This window comes from Budorcas taxicolor, chromosome 7, assembly GCF_023091745.1.
Source record: "Budorcas taxicolor isolate Tak-1 chromosome 7, Takin1.1, whole genome shotgun sequence".
Taxonomy (NCBI): Eukaryota; Metazoa; Chordata; class Mammalia; order Artiodactyla; family Bovidae; genus Budorcas; species Budorcas taxicolor.
The window spans coordinates 5,847,648-5,868,689 of NC_068916.1; the positions used below are offsets into that span (position 1 = coordinate 5,847,648).

The window sequence follows — 21,042 nt, forward strand, 5'->3', positions numbered from 1 at the left end:
CTGCAGCAGCTGTGGACCCAGAAGGCCATTCCCAGACACACTTACCAAAAGATCTGCTTCATTTAAAAAGAAAAGATATTTTATTAGCCTCACCGGCTGGGAAGCTTTTCACACTGATCTTAAAATAATTCCCTATTCAACTAAACTGAAAGTAGCTTTAGTTCAAATTCCTGAACAGTCAAATTGATAACAATTACCATCTTTTCTGAACTGTAACCAGAGTGAGAGGCCAAGGGCGTGAAACAGGAGTCACTGCAGAAACTGGAGAAAGGCAACTTTCAGTTACACTTGAGGTCAGAAACCAGCTTCAGCTACACTATGTGAACTCGTTCAGGAATCAATCATCTTTAGCCCAGGAACAGGGCTACTTTGCACAGTCCTCAGTAGAAAAAGACTCTGCTAGCCTTTGTCAGCAAGCGGTCATCCAGGGCTGCCCTGTACCACGTGTTCAGTTCAGTTCAGCCGCTCAGTCGTCTCTGACTCTTTGCAACCCCATGGACTGCAGCACGCCAGGCCTCCCTGTCCATCACCAACTCCAGGTGTGGAAGACAGGAAAATTATGCAAAGTCTTAAAAGCCAGAAGGGAATCCACTCCTGTGACTCCCAATCTGCCCCTGTGCCTTCACTACAAGGAGAGGGGGTTTGCTTTCAGAAGCCTTTATATGTTCTTACCTCTTGACAGTATAACTCGGACAGAAGACTCGCTGCTTCAAACTTAACATCTTCAAACTGTGGGATCTAGTGATGTCTTGTTAAGGAAGTAGAGACACTACAAAATGGTCAGTTTAAAAGGGCCACACTTCAGCATTCTGACGCTGCAGAGGCTGGCTGGATGGGCACATCCCCGTCTGCTCTAAAACCCCAAGTTCACGTATTCCCGTAGTAATCCCTGGGCTTGCTGCTGGCTGGTGTGGAGCTAGACGCTAGGGCATGAAGAGGAGCGGAGCACCCAGGAAGAAGCTGCTGGGTCTGAAGGGATGCTCCAGGGAATCTGTGGGGCAAAGCCCAAACCCAAAGTGTGCGTTATAAGCAGAATTCAAGTTTATAACACATGTTTTTATTTAGAAGGAGCTTTCCTTAAAGGGAATAGTACCAAGGAAAGGATACTTGCTGTGATATCAACCACTGAAAGAGAAAGAAAAAAGAGTTAATTCTCAAACAGTTAAGCAGCTTTGCATGGGGGTTCACACGGGTTGTCCTGTCACCAAAGGCTGCAGGTGTTTAGTTAGGTGGGAAGATGGCCTGCTCAGCTTGAGAAGTGGGCTGGCTTTTCCTCTAACCCAGCAGCTGTGGTGTGTCTGGGGGAGGGTAACATATACGTGCTCCCCTACTGGTGGGCTTCCTGTCTTTCCAGGCTCTGGAGTCAGAACTGGAGCCCCCTCTCACTGGGGCAGCTAATCTTCAGAAGGGGAAGGAGCACAGAAAGGCCACCACATGCTACTTACTGCGGCACACCCACAGCAAATCATGGCACAAGAAATCAATTTAATACAATTAGAGAGGAGGTCTGAGGGTTAGTCTTTCCCGGGGAAAAGACATATAAAGATGCTTGGAAATGAGCAAAGTTAGCCTCAGAGGGGAGGGAGGAGCACTACAGAAGGACGGGGGTGGGCAGCGATGATTCTGAGATCTGAGCTCACCACCCCTGCTCGTGCGCATGCTGGTACGCGGTTCAGACAACGACAAGGTCCCACGTGGGGGTAACTGTGCCCTGGAGTTTCACGTTCCAGCAGGAAATGGTGCGGTCCCAGGGCAGTCCCCCACACCACCACCACGACCATAGTCTCTCAGACCATCTGAGACACAAGCACACACCTGACACAGTTCCTGCTGATCCGCTCATCCTGCAAACACTCTCAGAGCTTTAGCGGTTGCTGGGAGGATGCAGAGGGAGGAGGAGGAGAAGAAAGAGGAGACAGAGGCTCAAGGCCCACAGATCTGTTGCCTGACAGGGAGAAAGGCTGGTGAGGCCAGAGGGGCAGCCTTGGGGCTAGGGATGTGTCTGGGGCTGAATGAGTAGTGGCCAGGGAAGTCACCCAAGAGGCTGGGGATGACTTAGCTGGTCTGGAGACCAGCCCCTCAAAGACACAGGTGGGCCAGGAGGGGGAGTTAATAGGAGCGGAGGAGAGGGACAGAGGAACTTAGAACATTGGAGAGTCACTGGGCTCCTGTCTGTCTCTGTCTCCCATACTCTCTCTCTCACACACACCACATGTATATAGAGCCCAGGCAAAAGGCACTGTGCAACCAGACTGAGTGTCCCCTCCCAAGGCAACAAGGCCTGGAAGGAGCTCAGGGTCCCCAGAGAGACATGGGCAGTGCCTGCTGCCATGAGTGTGGCCCCAGAGTGAGGCTCCTTGGCTGGAGGCCATCTACAGAGACAGTGAGGACAGGCTCAGCTCCAGCCACGTGTGTGATGTCACGAAGCTGGTAAACACAGAAGCAGGGGCTTGCATTCTTCAGAAGCCACTCCTTCCCACTCAGCCTTCAGCAAGAGATGCTCACTCCTGAGGGCCACCAATTGGGAGGGACAACTGGAGGAAACTATGTGACTAAAAGCTGGGTTAGGGACATGCTAACACCTGGTCCAACCTTGAGATTCTGAAGTTCCATGACTCAATCTCCACATGTAAAACCTGTCTTGGGCAAGGCCTTCATGCTCAAGGGGAGCCCTTTAGAGAGAGTACACGGCGGATAAAAACACACACGGGAAGCATTTGCCTTTCACTTGGAGCTCCGCGTGGCTTGCTCTGAACAACCCAGACGGGTAGTCAAGGCGGAGTGGGTAAACCCACCACACACAGGAGTCTCCAAGTCAAATCTAGCCACACCTCAGGACCTGGCACAAAGCTGACCGCACCGGAGTGTCACTGCCCCCCAACAGAGATGAAAAGGGCAACAAGACGAGGTGAAACTCCTCCAGTGGACTGAAGAAGCCTTCTTTTTGAGTCTGTGGTCCAGAGATGCTCTCCTTACCACACAAGTTCAGTTCAGTTCAGTCATTCAGTCGTGTCTGACTCTTTGCAACCCCATGGACTGCAGCATGCCAGGCCTCCCTGTCCATCACCAACTCCCGGAGTTTACTCAAACTCATGTCCATTGAGTCGGTGACGCCATCCAACCATCTCATTCTCTGTCATACCCTTCTCCTCCTGCCCTCAATCTTTCCCAGCATCAGGGTCTTTTCAAAAGAGTCAACTCTTCACACGAGGTGGACAAAGTATTGGAGTTTCAGCCTCAGCATCAGTCCTTCCAATGAATATTCAGGACTGATTTCCTTTAGGATGGTCTGGTTGGATCTCCTTGCACTCTAAGGGATTCTCTAGAGTCTTCTCCAACACCACAGTTCAAAAGCATCAATTCTTTGGTGCTCAGCTTTCTTTTTAGTTCAACTCTTACATCCATACATGACTATCGGAAAAACCATAGCTTTGACTAGACAGACCTTTGTTGGCAAAGTAATGTCTCTGCTTTTCAATATGCTGTCTAGGTTAATAGCTTTTCTTCCAAGAAGCAAGTGTCTTTTAATTTCATGGCTGTAGTCACCATCTACAGTGATTTTGGAGCCCCCAAATATAAGCCTCTCACTGTTTCCCCCTCTATTTGCCATGAAGTGATGGGGCTGGATGCCATGATCTTAGTTTTTTGAATGTTGAGTTTTAAGCCAACTTTTTCACTTTCCTCTTTCGCTTTCATTAGGGGGCTTTTTAGTTCCTCTTCACTTTCTGCCATAATGGTGGTGTCATCTGTGTATCTGGGGTTATTAATATTTCTCCCAGCAATCTTTATTCCAGCTTGTGCTTCATCTAGCCTGGCATTTTGCATGATGTATTCTGCATGTAAGTTAAATAAGCAGGGTGACAATACACAGCCTTGACGTACTCATTTTCCCATTTGGAACCAGTCTATTCCATATCCGGTTCTAACTGTTGCTTCTTGACCTGCATACAGATTTCTCAGGAGGCAGGTAAGGTGGTCTGGTATTCCCATCTCTTTAAGAATTTTCCACAATTTGTTGTGATCCACACAAATGCTTTGGCATAGTCAATAAAGCAAAAGTAGATGTCTTCCTGGAACTCTCTTGCCTTTTCAATGATCTAACGGATGTTGGCAATTTGATCTCACTGCACAAGGCATACTCCAAATCCAGAGGTGATGAAAGCCCACAAGAAACTACGTCCATGGTGGGCACACTGAAAAGGGACACAGCCAGTTGCCTACAGCCAGAAGCCACTATGCCTGTTTCTCCAGCGTCTTGGCCTGTGCTGCCGGGCCCAGGCCTACATGGGCCCATCAACTGTCATCTCATTTAGAGCTTTTGTGTGCTCAGCGTCTATTCAGTAGACACTCAGGCTGGACTCCACTGACAGCTCTCTTCTCCGAGCCGGATGTGACAGTGATCAGTTTCTCTCTCTGCCAGTTCTCTCTTTTCTGACCTAAGGCTTGGAGAAAGAGCATCATACCCCTCTGGGGCCTTGAGTGGCCACCAGGAGAGCCAGGAAGGTGTCCAAAGGCTTAAGACTCAAATCTTCTGGAAGGCCTTGTCTGTCAGCCTAAGAGGATGTCAGGAGTACTGCTCTAGGAGCCAGAGGATGAAGTTTGAGATGTGGCCCCCATGGGAGTCGGCCACACTTCAAGTTCTGGAGGAGATGGATCCCAGTGGTCCTTAGCATCCAATTCCCAGAGCCACAACCTGCCACTATCCTCCCATGCATGCACTGTGGCCCTGTCCCACACACACAGATGAGGGCCGCGAGACAAAGCCCCATGATGTTCCTCTTCATGTGTCCCCAGTGCCAAAATAGGCTGGCCCACGGGAGGTTCTCAGGAAAATTTGTTGCACAAATGAAGACTTTAGCACCACCAGGAAATGAGGGTTTCCTTCTGTACAAAAAGCCACAGAATTGAGGCTTACACCTTATAAACACAAAATTTTAATTACTAAATGGCATCAAGACATCTCGGCCTCAAACATCACTGCTTCTTGCTCAGGCATCAGTGACACCTTGAGCTGTCCCCATGAGATGACCCATTCCTGAAGCTATAGGACAGCTCCACGTCAAGGTGAGCCAGTCACTTCCTAAGGCTTGTCAGTCAGAAGCCAATCAATGCACTCTGCTTTTGCGTCTTTTTAAACCTTGCAACATGCATCCATAATCAGACACCTATAGACAGATATGTCCACCTCACAAGCAAAAGTAGGTAGGATGCCTTACCCACGGTCGCTACCTCATCATATGTTTTACTTTGTAACATTAAAATATACTTTTTATGTCTTCTCCCTTGTCATGGGAGAGCAGCCAAAGTTAAGAGCCCCTTGCACTGCCAGGCAGCCTGCAGGCGTGAGGCAGAGAGGTGAGTGATCCCACCAGACGCCTCTGGGGTCACCTTAGGGTTCTCAGGGAAAGCAAGGGTCACCACAGGGCCAGCATGCACCCTGAGGGGTGGAAGGGCTGGGATCAGCACACCTCTTATTCCTTAGAACATTCACTTCAGAGTTGAGAGTGGGTTTTTTGCTTGTTGTTTTCTTTTAAAATTTCTGAGCACCTAAGTTTATTAGAAGGGATTACACATGCAAATAACAGAATTTGGCCCCCCAAAATATGGAATGTTTCATGAATTTGGCATCCTTGCACAAGGGTCATGCTAATATTCTCTGTATCATTCTAATTTTAGTACAGGAGCTGCTGAAGAGAGAAAAAAGCTGAGAGTGTTTTAAGGCCTCTTATACCTTGTAACCAAGGTAACTTAAAAAAAATTTTTAATCACCAAAATGTGTAGAAAAAGTTACCAACTGCAATTCCTCTGGGACAGAAGCACGGCATTTAGGAGCCAGCCTTGCCTCTCCGCGTACGACCATGGCTACAAGCAGCCCAGTCAGTGCTGTCATCAGCAAGCTGGAAGTGGTCTCGACCTTGTGCGTTTGGTGAGGATCCAAAGAGACAGTGCTCCAAGAAGCAAGAACACTGGGCCTGGCACGTGGCAGGCACCAACAATGCTATAGTTCCTAGGCGGAACAAGAAGCAGAGGCTACCAGGGAAGCAGGGGTCAAGTTGCCAGAACCATGAAGTGATGGTTCCTAAATACATTTCACACTCTAAAGTCAGAGGAGACCCAGAGAATGCGTGGAAAAAATGGAAATGCCAACAGCAAGAGGCACAGATATTCTTCTGTGGGAATGCTGAACACTAAGCTATCCAAACGCAGCTTCTGCACCCAGTTCTGCTGCTGACCGATGTGGCATGGGATTTACCAGGGCACGGTCAGGGCCCTAAGCCGAGGCCCGCAACCTTCAGGACCTACTGCCTGATGACCTGAGGCGGAGCTAATGTACTAATAATGCAAGTGAAGTGCACAATCAAGGTACTGTGTCTGAATCATCCCCAAACCAACCCCCTCTCCTACCCCAGTCCATGGGAAAACTGTCTTCCACGAAACTGGTTCCTGGTGCCAAAAAGGCTGAGGACCGCTGTCCTAAAGGATGAAAGATTTGCTTCTGCTGTGCCTGATGATGAAAGGCCCAGAAGTGAGCCCTTTAGGGCCTTCAGGGAAAAAAAAGGAAGCTTTTAATCACTTGCCGGGAAGGTAGCTATAGACTCTCTGGCTAAACCTGGAAGCAGAATGAAGGAGTGTCTGACTGGCACAATTTGGAGCAGCTTTCTAAGTCAAACAACCACTAAAAAGTAGCCCCACTGAAAATACACAGAGAAACCAAACTGGCATTGATAGAGATACTGCAGTTAGAAAGGCACGTCGTCCAAAGGGTGACTGCCTGGATCACAGCAAACAACAGAAACCCATTCCAGAGAAGAGGCGTTTACTCCTCTGCAGCTTTCAAATCAGGAAAGTATAAGGATAATGATAGCATGTTCTACGTCAAGAGATAAAAGTAATATAATCAAAAGTAAGAAAGTTAAGGGGGAAATAGACACACTTCTAAATACAGAAATGTAGATTCTCAATTCCACAGTGGAAGCCCAAATGACTGAAACAGAACTGTCTACAAGTGGAACTGTCTGCTTGAAAAACAGTGAATGTAAGACAAGAGAAGACTGAAAATTCACAGAGGAAGAGGTGTGCAGCAAGAGGAAAGATAAGAAGGCAAAAATGAAAAAGCACGAAATCTGACAGAATCTGCAGAAATGACTTCATAAATTATCTAGGCAAGAGATTTCTGGGTAAAGCAACATCCCTTATAATCATGAACAATTTAGTTAAGTCCCAGGGGAGTCAGGAATTCTGTTGATACACCCACATCACTGCCATATCATCATCGAAACGGGAAGGCTCTCAGGTGAAGTGTCCTGTTGTGTACCCTAATAGTTGCGGTCTGCTGAGCAGGTCCAGGGACTGAGACAGCCAGCAGGTTATTCAAAGCCCTGTAGAGGCAGGTACCCCTGAGAAACCAATGGCTGCAATTTGGATAAAGTTGCAAAGGATAGAGTGAAACACCCTCCACGCCTCGGAACTCTTAACGAACGAACTGATGAAACATATGGGTGAGCTTATGACACATTCCTTCTGGAAAGCTTACACACACAGTGGAGGAGACAGAAATAATAATCGAAACACACACACACACACACACACACACACACACACACACACAAGGTTAGTCTCTTATATGGAAAGCAAAAGATGGTGAAAATAATGGATAAGAAAGATAAATGTGGTACCAAGTTTAGTGATCAATTAAAATGTTTACCTAGAATACACATATGATTCTTTGCCTGGTAAAGAATGAAAAGAAAGAAAAAAAGTGGACAGCTTCCTGATTTGGAAAAAATGCACAATTAAAAAGAATGAAGTTTAAAGAAAGCATGCTTGCAATGTGATGCGAAGGGAGATCAGAAGCAACCAGAGGGCCTCCCCGACGGCTCCTGCGAAGGGTCTGCCTGCCAGCGCAGGAGACATGGGCTCGATCCGGGACGGGGATGATCCCATATGCCTCAGGCACAGCTAAGCCCCTTTGCCACAACTATTGAGCCCGTGCTCGAGAGCCTGGGAACCTCAACTACTGATCCCACACACCCTAGAGCCTGTGCTCCACAGAAAGAGAGGCCACAGCAATGAGAAGCCCACACACTGCAATAGAGAGTAGCTCCCACTCTCTGCAACTAGAAAAAAGGCCCATACAGCAATGGAGACCCAGTACAGCCAAAAATAAGTAAATAAAACAGTAACCCTCCCTCCAACACACACACACAGAAAGGGAACAGTACAGAGAATGGCATTTTACCTGAAACCTGGACAAGCTTTCAGCTGGGGATGCACCTGACAGAGAAAGGGATTTATTTCCAAGCATGATGACAATGAGCCACAGAAGTCACATTATGGCTCTGTGGAAGACCCTATAAGATTTAGGGTTCTATAAAATCAAGGGAAAACTCTCCACAAGGGTAAGAATTTAAATTACAGGTCCAAAAGCCAAGCAGCTACAAAGAAGCAATCTAAGGCATGGTTCCTTCCCCTCAATAGCACTGAGTGGGCAAAAATATGATAAGGATGATATATACAGTAACTATGAACCACTGCTAGAAACAGGCTGAATGGAAAGAAGTTAAACTGTCACTGTTTGCACATGACATGATACAATATACAGAAAATCCTAGAGATGCCATCAAAAAATATTAGAACTAATAAATGAATTCAGTAAAGTTGCAGGATACAAAATTAACATACAGAAATATATTGTGTTCCTATACATTAAATAATGATCAGAAAAAGAAATTAAGAATACAATACCACTTACAGTTGTATCAAAAAGAATAAAATAGCTATGAATAAATCTAAACAAGGAAGTAAAAGACTTGCACGTTGAAAACTCTAAGACATTCAGTGAAAGAAACTGAAGACCACAGAAATGGATGGAAACTATACCGTGCTTGTGAATTGGGAGAACTGGTATTGTTAAATGAGCATACGGCCCAAGTCAATCTACAGATTCAATGCAATCCCTCTCAAAATACCAGCGGCATTTTTCACAGAACTACAACACATCATCCTAAAAACTGTATGGGGCCTTCTCTGGTGGCTCAGAGGTAAAGAACGTGCCTGCTAAATCAGGAGACAAAGGTTCAATCCCTGGTCCAGGAAGATCCCACATGCCTTGAAATAACTAAGCACGTGTGCCACAACTATTGAACCTGTGTTCTAGAGCGTGGAAGCTGCAACTATTGGGTTTACGTGCGGCAGCTATGGAAGCCTGCATGCCTTCCAGTCTGCGCTCTGCAACAAGAGAAGCCACCGCAGTGAGGAGACCATGGACCACAACTAGAGAATAGCAGCCCCATCTCTCCACAACCAGAGAAAAGCCCGCACAGCGATGAAGATCCAGCTCAGCCAAAAATAATTTATTTTTAATTGTATGAAAACACAAAGGACCCCGAAGAGCCAAAGTAATCTTGAGAGAACAACACAGCTGGAGGTATCATGCACCATGATTTCAAATTATATCACAAACCTACAGTAATAACCAGTATGGTATCCACATAAAAACAGATTCATAGGTCAATGGAAGAGAAGAGACAAGCCAGAAATAAACCCACACTTACACAGACAATTAATCTATGAGAAAAGAGGGAAGAATAGAAATTGGCGAGAAAAGACAGTTACTTCTATACATGGTGTTAAGAAAACTGGACAGCCATAAGAAAAAGAATTAAACTGGACTACTTTCTCACTCTACATAAAAAAATAAACTCAAAATGAATGAAAGACTTAAATTTAAGACCTGAAGCCATACAGTTTTAGAAGAAAACATAGGCAGTGTACTCTCTGTTATGTTTCCTCAGGCAAGGGAAAAAGAAGGAAAAATAAACAAATGGGACCCAGTTCAGTTGTTTAGTTGCGTCTGACTCTTTGCAACCCCATGGACTGCAGCATGCCAGGCTTCCCTGTCCATCACCAACTCCCGGAGACTGCTCAAACTCATGTCCATCAAATCAGTGATACCATCCAACCATCTCATCTTCTGTCGTCCCCTTCTCCTCCTGCCTTCAATCTTTCCCAACATCAGGGTCTTTTCCAGTGAGTCAGTTCTTTGGATCAGGTGGCCAAAGTACTGGAGCTTCAGCATCAGTCCTTCCAATGAATATTCAGGACTGATTTCCTTTAGGATTGACTGGTTGGATCTCCTTGCAGTCCAAGGGATTCTCAAGAGTCTTCTCCAACACCACAGGTCAAAAGAATCAGTTCTTTGGCACTCAGCTTTCTTCATAGTCCAACTCTCACATCCATACATGAATACAGGAAAAACCACAGCTTTGACTAGATGAACCTTTGTTGGCAAAGTAATCTCTCTGCTTTTTAATATGCTGTCTAGGTTGGTCATAGCTTTTCTTCCAAGGAGCAAGCATCTTTTAATTTCATGGCTGTAGTTACCATCTGCAATGATTTTGGAACCCCCAAAAATAAAGTCACTCACTGTTTCCACTGTTTCCCCATCTATTTGCCATGAAGTGATGGGACTGGATGCCATGATCTTAGTTTTTTGAATGTTGAGTTTTAAGCCAACTTTTTTACTTCTCTCTTTCGCTTTCATCAAGAGGCTCTTTAGTTCTTCTTTGCTTTCTGCCACAAGAGTGGTGCCATCTGTGTATCTGAGGTTATTGATATTTCTCCTGGCAATCTTGATTCCAGCTTGTGCTTCATCCAGCCTGGCATTCTGCATGAGGTACTCTGCATATAAGTTAAATAAGCAGGGTGACAATCTACAGCCTTGACATACTCCTTTCCCTTTTTGGAACCAGTCTGTTATTCCATATCCAGTTCTAACTGTTGCTTCTTGACCTACATACAGATTTCTCAGGAGGCAGGTCAGGTGGTCTGGTATTCCCATCTCTTTAAGAATTTTTCCACAGTTTGTGGAACTATACCAAATGGGACTACACCAAACTAAAAAGCTATTTTTACATTGCAAAGGAAAAATGTTAACAAAACAAAAAGGCACCTTACTGAATGGGAGAAGATACAGTTGTCCTCAGGGGACTGATTCCAGGAGTCCTTGAGGATATCAAAATCCATAGATCCTCAAGCCCTTATATATTTTTATTTTTTAAGTATAGTTGATTTACAATGTTGTGCTAGTTTCTGGTACACATCAAAATGATTCAGCTTAACATATATCATTTTTTTCCTATTGTTTTCCATTATGGCTTATTACAGGGTATTGAATATAGCTCCCTGTGCTATACAGTAGGGTCTTGTTGGTTATCTATTTCATATATAGTACTTGGTATCTGATAATCCCAAACTCCTAATTTACCTTTCTCCTACCCCTATCCCTCCTTGGTAACTGTAACATTGTTTTCTTTGTGAGTCTGTTTCTATTTGAAAGACGTTCATCTGTATCATATTTTAGTTCCTACATATAAGTGATCTCACATGATATTTGTCTTTGCCTGACTTACTTCACTTAGTATGAGTATGATAATCTCTAGGTTTAGCCATATTGCTGCAAATGGTACGATTTCATTCTTTTTTTATGGTTGACTGATATTCCATTATATATACATATATTACATCTTCTTCATCCATTTGTCTATCAATGGACATTTAGGATGCTTCCATGTCTTGGCTATTATAAATAGTGCTGCTATGAACATTCTGGCACATGTATTTTTTTGAATGAGTTTTTATCTTTTCCGGATATATGCCCAAGAGTGGGACTTCTGGAGCATATGACAACTCAATTTTAAGGAACCTCCTTACTGTTCCCCACAGTGGCTGCACCAATTTACATTCCCACCAACAGTGCAGCAGGATTTCCTTTTCTCAACACATTCCCTAGCATTTATTACTCATAGACTTTACAAAAAATTATTCATAGATTTTTTTTGATGATTGTCTTTCTGACTGACGTGAGGTGATACCTCACTGAAATTTTGATTTGCATTTCTCTAATAACTAGCAATGTTGAGCAACTTCCCATGTGCCTAGAAGCCATCTGTGTATCTTCTTTGGAGAAATGTCTAGATTCAAGCTCCTTATATGAAATGGCATATTCAGTTCAGTTCAGTCGCTTAGTCATGTGCAACTCTTTGCGACCCCATGAATCGCAGCAAGCCAGGCCTCCCTGTCCATCACCATCTCCCGGAGTGCACTCACGTCCATCGAGTCAGTGATGCCATCCAGCCATCTCATCCTCTGTCGTCCCCTTTTCCTCCTGCCCCCAATCCCTCCCAGCATCAGAGTCTTTTCCAATGAGTCAACTCTTCACATGAGGCGGCCAAAGTACTGGAGTTTCAGCTTCAGCATCATTCCCTCCAAAGAAATCCCAGGGCTGATCTCCTTCAGAATGGACTGGTTGGATCTCCTTGCAGTCCAAGGGACTCTCAAGAGTCTTCTCCAACGCCACAGTCCAAAAGCATCAATTCTTCGGTGCTCAGCTTTCTTCACAGTCCAACTCTCACATCCATACATGACCACAGGAAAAACCATAGCCTTGACTAGACGGACCTTTGCTGGCAAAGTAATGTTTCTGCTTTTCAATACGCTATCCAGCTTGGTCATAACTTTTCTTCTAAGGAGTAAGCGTCTTTTAATTTCATGGCTGCAGTCACCATCTGCAGTGATTTTGGAGCCCAAAAAAATAAAGTCTGACACTGTTTCCTCATCTATTTCCCATCAAGTGATGGGACCAGATGCCACGATCTTTGTTTTCTGAATGTTGAGCTTTAAGCCAACTTTTTCACTCTCCTCTTTCACTTTCATCAAGAGGCTTTTTAGTTCCCCTTCACTTTCTGCCATAAGGGTGGTGTCATCTGCATATCTGAGGTTATGGATATTTCTCCCGGCAATCTTGATTCCAGCTTGTGCGTCTTCCAGCCCAGCGTTTCTCATGATGTACTCTGCATACAAGTTAAATAAGCAGGGTGACAATATACAGCCTTGACGTACTCCTTTTCCTATTTGGAACCAGTCTGTTATTCCATGTCCAGTTCTAACTGGTGCTTTGGTTGGTGCAAAAGTAATGATATTTTTGCATTGCTGAAATTTGCCATTTGATATTGGAATGTGTTCTAAATAAATGTACTTATGTTTTACATCATTTTAATGCACATTCTTGCTTTTTTTTTTGCTAACGACATTACTTGTTTATTTTATATCTATTTTAAACTATGTAAATGGTTGACCAAAAGCAATTTCAACCAATTTTCTTATTTGAGTTCAAAATAGGTCATAAGGCAGTGGAGACAACTAGCAACATCAACAATGCATTTGGCCTAGGAGCTACTAATGAATGTACAGTGCAGTGGGGTTCAGGAAGTTTTGCAAAGGAGACAAGAGCCTTAAAGATGAGAAGAGTAGTGGCCAGCCATCGGAAGTTGACAATGACAATTGAGAGCCATCATCAAAGCTGATCCTCTTACGGCTATACAAGAACTGAACGTCAACCATTCTGTGGTCATTTGGCATTTGAAGCAAATTGGAAGGGTGAAAAAGCTCAGTAAATGAGTGCCTCATGAGCTGACCAGAAATTTTTTAAAAAAAAACTCATTTTGAAGTGTCGTCTTCTCTTATTCTATGCAACAACAAACCATTTCTCAATCGGATTATGACATGCGATGAAAAGTGGACTGTATATGACAACCAGCAATGACAAGCTCAGTGGCTAGACTGAGAAAAAGTACTTCCCAAAGCCAAACTGGCACCAAAAAAAGGTCATGGTCACTGTTTTGGTGGTCTGCTGCCCGTCTGATCCACCACAGCTTCATGGATCCCACCGAAACCATTACATCTCTGAGAAGTATGCTCAACAAATCGATGAGATGCACTGAAAACTGCAGCTGGCACTGGTCAACAGAAAGGGCTTCTATTAGAAAAAAATAGAGCAACAGAAATTCTCCACGACAACACCCAGCAGCATGTTGCACAACCAATGCTTCAAAAGTTCAACAATTGGGCTATAAAGTTTTGCCTCATCCGCCATATTCACCATTTTCAACCCACTACCACTTCTTCCAGCATCTCAACAACTTTTTGCGCGGAAAATGCTTCCACAACCAGCAGGAGGCAGAATATGTTTTTGAAGAGTTTGTCAAATCTCGAAGCATGGATTTTTATACTGTAGGAATAAACAAACTGATTTTTTGTTGGCAAAAATGTGTTGATTGTAGCGGTTTCTATTTTGATTAATAAAAATGTGTTTGAGGCTAGATATAATGATTTAAAATTAACGGTCCAAAACCATAATTACATTTGCATCAACCTAATTCACACACTGAATATAGTCAGCCCTTATATCCTTGGTTGGTTGAATCCAAGGATGTGAAACCCACTGATATGGAAGGTCAACTGTATTTGCAAATGATATATCCAATAAGAGATTAATATCCAAAATATACAGAAAACTTCTTACAATTGAACACCAAAAAAACAAATAATCCAATTAAAAAATGGATGAAGGACCTAAAGAGACATTTTCCCAAAGAATACATACAGGTGGCCATGAAAAGATGAATAGACACATGAAAAGATAGTAATTATCAGGGAAATGCAAATCAAAAATCATAGTGAGATACCATCTCACACCTGTCAGAATGGCTAACATCAAAAAGACAACAAATAACAAGTGCTGGTCAGAATGTGGAGAAAAGGGGACCCTTGGGCACTGTTGGTAGGACTGTTAATTCGTGCAGCCACTATGGAAAACAGTAAGGAAGTTCCTAAAAAAAATTAAAAATAGAATTACCACAGGATTCAGCAGTTTTACTTTTTGGGTATTTACCTGATAAGAGCAAAAACACTCAAAAATAAACATGCACACCATTGTTCACTGCAGCATTATTTATCAATACAATAGGTAAGATATGGAAGCAACCTAAGTGTCCACTGATGGATAAAAACAATAAGGTATACACATACAAGGTAATATTGGGGGCTTCCCTGGTGGCTCAGACAGTAAAAACCTGCCTGCAATGCATGAAACTCAGGTTCAATGCCTGGGTTAGGAAGATCCTCTGGAGAAGGGAATGGCTACCATATAAGGTAATATTAATCAGCCATTAATATAATGAAATCTTGGATTTCCCTGGTGGCCCAGTGGCTAAGAATCCGTCTGCCAATGCAAGGGACATGGGTTCAATCCCTGGTCTATGAAGATTCCACATGCCATGGGCAACTAAGCCCATGTGCCACAAATGAAGCCTGCATGTCTTAGAGCCCATGTTCTGCAACAAGAGAGTCACAGCAATTAGAAGCCCATGCAGCAAAGCTAAGGAGTAGCCCCTGCTTGCCACAACTAGATAAAGCCTGCTAGCAGCAACAAAGACCCAGCAAAGACAAAAAATAAATAATTCTTTTAAAGGTCCACATCAAATAAAAAAAACCTTTAAAAGAAAATATGAAATCTTGCCACTTGTGACAACAAAAATGGATTTAGAAAGTATTATGGTAAGTCAAATAAGCCAGACAAAGAAAAATAAATACTGCATGATCTCATTTATACGTGGAATCTAAAAAACAAAATGAAAACATACTCATACATACAGAGAATAAACCGGTTGCCAGATGGGCAAAATAGCTGGTAGTGGTTAAGAAGTACAAACCTCCAGTTATGAAACAAGCAACCCAATGGAGATGTAATACACAGCATAAAGAATACGCTCCATATAATATTGCAGTAACTGTATGAGGTCAGATGGTTCCTAAACTTATTATGGTGATCCCTCCACAATGCATGCAAATGTCAACGCTCTACATAATATACCTGAAACTGACACAATACAGTAAGCCACCTGCAAACGACACCTTCAAGTTGCGACCTTCCAAAGATGTGATTGCGTGTTCATGTGTCCACTCTCAGAAGCTAGTTCACCTGTCTGGCGTACTCTATCACGTGCGTACACCGTCTACAAGTGGTTGCGCTCCTGTGCACTTTACTGTACAGTAGTGTATAGAGTACAGTATCTCTATTTCAAGCCCAGGATGTTCAGAAGCAAGTACAAAAGCAGGGGTGATGCAGGTGGCACTGCTGCCAGGCCCTGTATGCCAGCTGTTGTACTGTGCTACTCTACTCTTCAAAGCACTGTACTGTAAGACCAGAACTAGTGTGTGTGTGTGTCTGTTAATGTGTTGTTTCATAGTATTTGCACAGTATTCGTATAGTATTTGCGTAGTATTTGCACAGTATTCGTACTAGAAGCCTGTTAGTACAGCACTATCCAGTCGATTGTGTTAACTGGGTGCCTAGGCTAACCTTGTTGGACTTAGAATAAACTGGACTTGTGAATGTGCTCTTAGAACGGAACTCATTTGTATGTAGGGGATTTATTGTATTGTTATGTCAACTACATTTCAACTGGGAATTCCTCAGTGCTTTCACTGAGTTGTGGCCTGGGTTCAATCCCCAGTTGGGAAACTAAGATCCTACAAGTTGCACAGCATGGCCAAACAAAATTTTTCAAAACCCCATAATATTTCAATTAAAAAAAGAAAAGAAAAAAAAAAAACCAGGCTGAATGGCCTGGAGACCAGACAAAGGAGGTGGCAAGATTTGTTGTTAACTGAGAGAAGGGACAGCTTTATAACTAGCATCCTATTGAAGGCCCTGGGCTGCCAGGCCTGGGCAGTCACAGCCTCCACCCTTCATACACCCAACAAAGCCTGACACTTCATTTGCTCTCGGCCTCATTGCTGTCTAGGAGAAACCCTGATATCAACTAGTCATCGACAACTGGGGTACTTCTAGGAATTGACATGAAACCTGGAGCAGTTCTCAAGGCTTGCCTCCTCCACCTCATTCAGGCCTCTGTTCAAACGTCACTCCCACAAATAGAGACTCCCTGATTACCTTTGCCAAAAATAGCTCCCTGTCAACTCCAACCTTCACCCTGGTCCACATGTTTAATGGTTCTTCAATCACTGCCTAATCTTTTATGACATATTCATTTTTTGTCTCCCTCACAGAAACACAAGCTTATGCAGGCAGGGGGACTGTTTTATTATTCACTGCTGATCCGCGGCACCTAGAACAGGGCTTGGTACCCAGCGTGAGCTGATTAAATACCTGCTGAATGAACGGAAGAAACAAACTTCACAAAAACGACGACTTAATGTCGTGGCATCCACTCTGGTGGTCTTGAGCTTACCTGTGAGACCAGTTCTGTTAATAACTTGCTGTGTGGCTTTGGGCAAATCACTTCACCTCTCAGGGACCATACTGCCTCACTCCTTACACAAGGAAGTGGCTCAAGCAAGGACAAAAGCCCCTTCCAACTCTACAGTCTGCAAAACACAGATCTGATTATCCTCCCCAAGGCAACTTGTTACTAGCCACAGGTGAATTCAGATTTACCTCGGATCAAGACATTTTTTACATGGTCGTTGATTCTACTCAAGAAGTCTCTCCTCTAAGCTGAATAAAGCTGAGTAAATGGCAAATGGAAACACCGTCTGTCAGGAGCACAGTGTTGCCCTGAAAGGAACAACTCCACAGCCCCAGAGGGCAGAGGGACGGCCACTTTCTCACATTCTTTGGGGCACCAAGACCACAAGGCATCGTGGGAAGATGGGGCCTGCCCCCCCCCCGAAGGGGATGGACCAGTGGATGGTGGAGGAAGAGAAGTCACAGGTGGTTGTGGAGAAAGCAGGAGTCCTGAGCCCTGGAATCCAAACCCTGCAACCCTCAGCTCTGCCTTTTTCAAGACGTCAAACCGTCTCTAGAGTCTGCCTCCCGCCTATGACTCCCCTCATCACTGATGGGGGCACAGTATCTTCCGTCTGGAAGTCCTCAGACGTCCATGTCCTGGGCGAGACCTCCCTAGATTTCCTCGGAGGCCAAATTCCAGATTCTCAAAGGATGCCTGGACTGTTGTAACCTGGGGTTACCTGGACCCTCCCCCATCCCGAGTCCTAGGCCTCTGCTGTCACCGGAGATACCCAGTAAGGTAAGAGGCGGGGCCCTCGGATCCCCAGAGAGGCTAATAGCTTTGGGGGTCTTGCTGCTCGTGCGGAAGTCACGCCCCAGTTTCCAGAGGAGCGGCCCGTCGGCGGCTCCCGCCCGCCAGGGTCGCGGCCCGTCAGCTCAAGCCCGGAAAGGAACCCGCGCCTCCTCCCTCGCGGCCCAGCCCACGCTCACCGCCTTCTCCAGGTGGCTGCGCGCCTGCTCGCTGTTCTTGGTGTGGTGGTAGAGCACCGAGCCGAGCTGCAGATGTGTTCGGGCCTCAATGCGCTGTGGCGGCTTGAAGGGGAACACGGCCTGCAAGCAGTGCACGCACAGGCGGATCTTGGGCGGGCTGGAAGTGCGGAAGTGCTCGGCAAAGCCCAAGAGCGCTAGGTACCACGACTCAGCCGCCTCGGCCTGCGCTGCTTGGGCCGCCGCAGCCTGAGCCGCCGCCGCAGCCTGAGCCGCCATTTTAGCCTGCACAACAACAAGCCGCCGCCACAGGGAGGCGGAAACAGGCGCGTGGGGCGGGCCCGGAGCTCCTCGCCTTTCTCGCGAGAGCTGCTGCACAAAGCACCCTGGAATGTGTAGTTTATGTTTGAAGTGGCTGCGGCTCCGGGAAGGTCTGAGAAAAGGCGACATTCTCTGGTCTGCGTAACTGAGACCAGAGATTGCCGATGGGCTGAGGTTTGCGTTCCTGGGGAGAAGACCCCAGATGTCCAAGCAATGGTAGGGCTTGGCTTGCCGAGGCGGACTACATCTCCCATCAGGCCACGCGCACTATAACAAGCCCCCCCCCCACCTCCTCCGGTGGCGCCGGAGCATTGTGGGATTGGATGAGTCTCAAGATGGACAACCGGGATGTTGCAGGTAACAGCCCCCGCCTACCCTCGGGCGTCCGCCTGGGTCCTCAGGCTACGCGTCTTTGCTTCGCCATCCCGTCGGGCCTACCTCAACCCGTTGGCCCTTAGCCTCAGCCTCCCGGCGTCTGGAAGAGGCGGCTTTTGCACCACCCCAGTCTCCTGGGACCCCCACCGAGACCCAGTTATCTTCCCTGCCCCCACTGCTGGTTTGGTGAGGACGCCAGGCTTTCCTCAAAGGCCCCCACGGTTATCTGCCCTGCGCCTGCTTTCCGAGCTGACCGCCTTAAGGGCTGCTCCAAGCTCCGCTCCCCGAGCCAGCGGCAACCTTCGACTCTTCTGCGCCCCTCTCTTCTACTAAGCTCCTTCCTCGCCTCTGTCCCACTTTCTGGAAAAGCTGCTTTTCCGAACTGCACTCTGACTCCCTGTACACATTTTCCTGGGTCTTTAGAGCCCCCCTTTTACCATAAACCTTGCCTCTCCCTCTCTCCCAGTTCTGGCGCCCCGAGACTGGGATGCATTCAACAAATATACTTTATGTGCTAGGCACAGTGTTAGTTGTCGAGGATACAGTGGTATCCAAAATGGGGTCGTGTCTTACTGAAGGTTACTTTTACCAAGGCATCATACAAATGCACAAGGAGGAAATATTTACAGAGAGTTAGTTATAGTGACTTGAGAGAGCGGAAATGCAGGCTGCTGAGATTGAGTGGTCAAGGAAGGCCTTTTTGAGCAGAAGATATTTGAGATGAGAAGGTGCCAACTATTGGAAGGCAGAGCCTTCCATGGAGAGAGGGACAGCAAGTGCAAAGGCCTTGAGGGTTTGTTATTTTGAGGAATATCAGGGATGAACTGGAAGTGGGAAGGGGGTTATCTCTGGCAAGGTCTTCAAAATCAGCTTTCAGAGTGTGGGTTTTATTTTGAGCCCCACGGGGAACCTTCAAAGTGGCTTTTCTATCTCCACAACTACCACCCTTGTCTGAAGACACCTTCATCTTTTGCTTACAGCCAGTAAGCCTCCTGGTTGTCTCCTTACTCTGTCCAATCAGTAGCTGGAATGATCTTAAAAATAAAAGTACCAATTGGATCTTATCAGCTTAATACTCTTATCAGCTTAATACTCCCCTGTGGCTTCTTAAAGCCCTTTAAGAAAAACTCAGACTCCCTATCTTCTCCCACCACTCCCTGTGAGGCCCACCCCTGGAACTGTCCATTCTGACCACATTGGACCCTTGCTGGTCCCTTGGGCTTTTACCTCTGCTTCTTGCTCTGCCCAGATCAGTGCCCACGTGGCTTTTCAGAAAGCCGGCTCTTTATCTTTCTGGTTTTAGCTTAAATGTCCCCTCTTCTAAGGGCTGTTTTCTGGCTGCTTTAGCTCTGTAGGTGTTCCTCTGTTATTCCTTCTCACCATTTTTTGTTTTTTTTTCCCCAGTAGAGAGCTCTTACGATTTTGCAACTACTTTCTTGTTATAAGTCTGTTATATCCTCAGCCAGAGGTGAATCACACATGAGCAGAGCTCCAGCTGTCTTATTTAGCACCAAGTACAGCACCCGGTGCATAACTCAGTGAATGAATGCTTGCTAAATAAATGAACAGATGTGTGAATGTGAATGCATGTCAGTCTGAATGCCAGTTGCTGCAGGCAGCAGTACCTGGGCCGCACCATGTAGCAGCTGCTGGGCATGTTAGTGGATCTAAGGTGATCTGTTTGTTTCTTTTTTTTTTAATTTATTTTTTATTGAAGTATGGTTGAATTGCAGTGTTGTGTTTATTATTGCTGTACAGCATAGCGATTCAGTTATACATATATATACATTCTTTTCCATGTTCTTGTGCTTTATGATATATCACAGGATATGAATGTTCTTGCCTGTGCGGTACAGTAGGACCTTGTTGTTTACGTATTCTGTATATACGAGTTTGCGTCTGCTAACCCCAAACTCCGAATCCAAACACCAGTCTATTCTCCATGTCCCTGATTCTGTTTCTGTTTTATGGATAGGTGCACTTCTGCCATATTTTAGATTCCAAGTAGAAGTGATACCATATGGTCCTCGTCTTTCGGACTTATTTCACTGAGAGTGATAATCTCTGGTCGTACCCGTGTTGCTGCAAATGGCATTATCTTACTGTTTTTTGTGGCTGAGTGATGTTCCATTGTACACATACATGTAGGACAACTTTGTGGGCATTTAAGGTTGTTTCTGTGGCTTGGCTATTGTGAATAGTGCTGTTATGAACATGGGAGTTCATGTGTCTCTTTGGAGTATAGTTTTGTCTCGATACATGCCCGG

The 21,042-nt window shown here is 45.4% G+C and overlaps 2 protein-coding genes and 1 pseudogene across 4 annotated transcripts in view; 1 reads left to right on the top strand and 2 right to left on the bottom strand.

Annotated features, from left to right (window-relative positions):
• The window catches only part of MAU2 (MAU2 sister chromatid cohesion factor), a 33,739-nt gene extending 15,366 nt beyond the window's left edge, over positions 1 to 18,373 (bottom strand). For both annotated transcript variants that reach the window (XM_052644363.1, XM_052644362.1), the window contains exons 1-3: positions 18,083 to 18,373; positions 1,108 to 1,125; positions 673 to 738 (exon numbers count right to left, since the gene is read on the bottom strand). In XM_052644363.1, the coding sequence (XP_052500323.1) occupies positions 673 to 738; positions 1,108 to 1,125; positions 18,083 to 18,358 (360 nt within the window). In that variant the 5' untranslated portion in view covers positions 18,359 to 18,373. The remainder of the gene's footprint in view (positions 1 to 672; positions 739 to 1,107; positions 1,126 to 18,082) is intronic.
• LOC128051796 (uncharacterized) lies at positions 5,598 to 5,698 on the bottom strand (annotated as a pseudogene).
• Positions 18,374 to 18,712: 339 nt separating the features above from the next.
• Positions 18,713 to 21,042, top strand: part of SUGP1 (SURP and G-patch domain containing 1) — a 32,470-nt gene continuing 30,140 nt past the window's right edge. For both annotated transcript variants that reach the window (XM_052643026.1, XM_052643027.1), the window contains exon 1: positions 18,713 to 18,757. In XM_052643026.1, the coding sequence (XP_052498986.1) occupies positions 18,724 to 18,757 (34 nt within the window). In that variant the 5' untranslated portion in view covers positions 18,713 to 18,723. The remainder of the gene's footprint in view (positions 18,758 to 21,042) is intronic.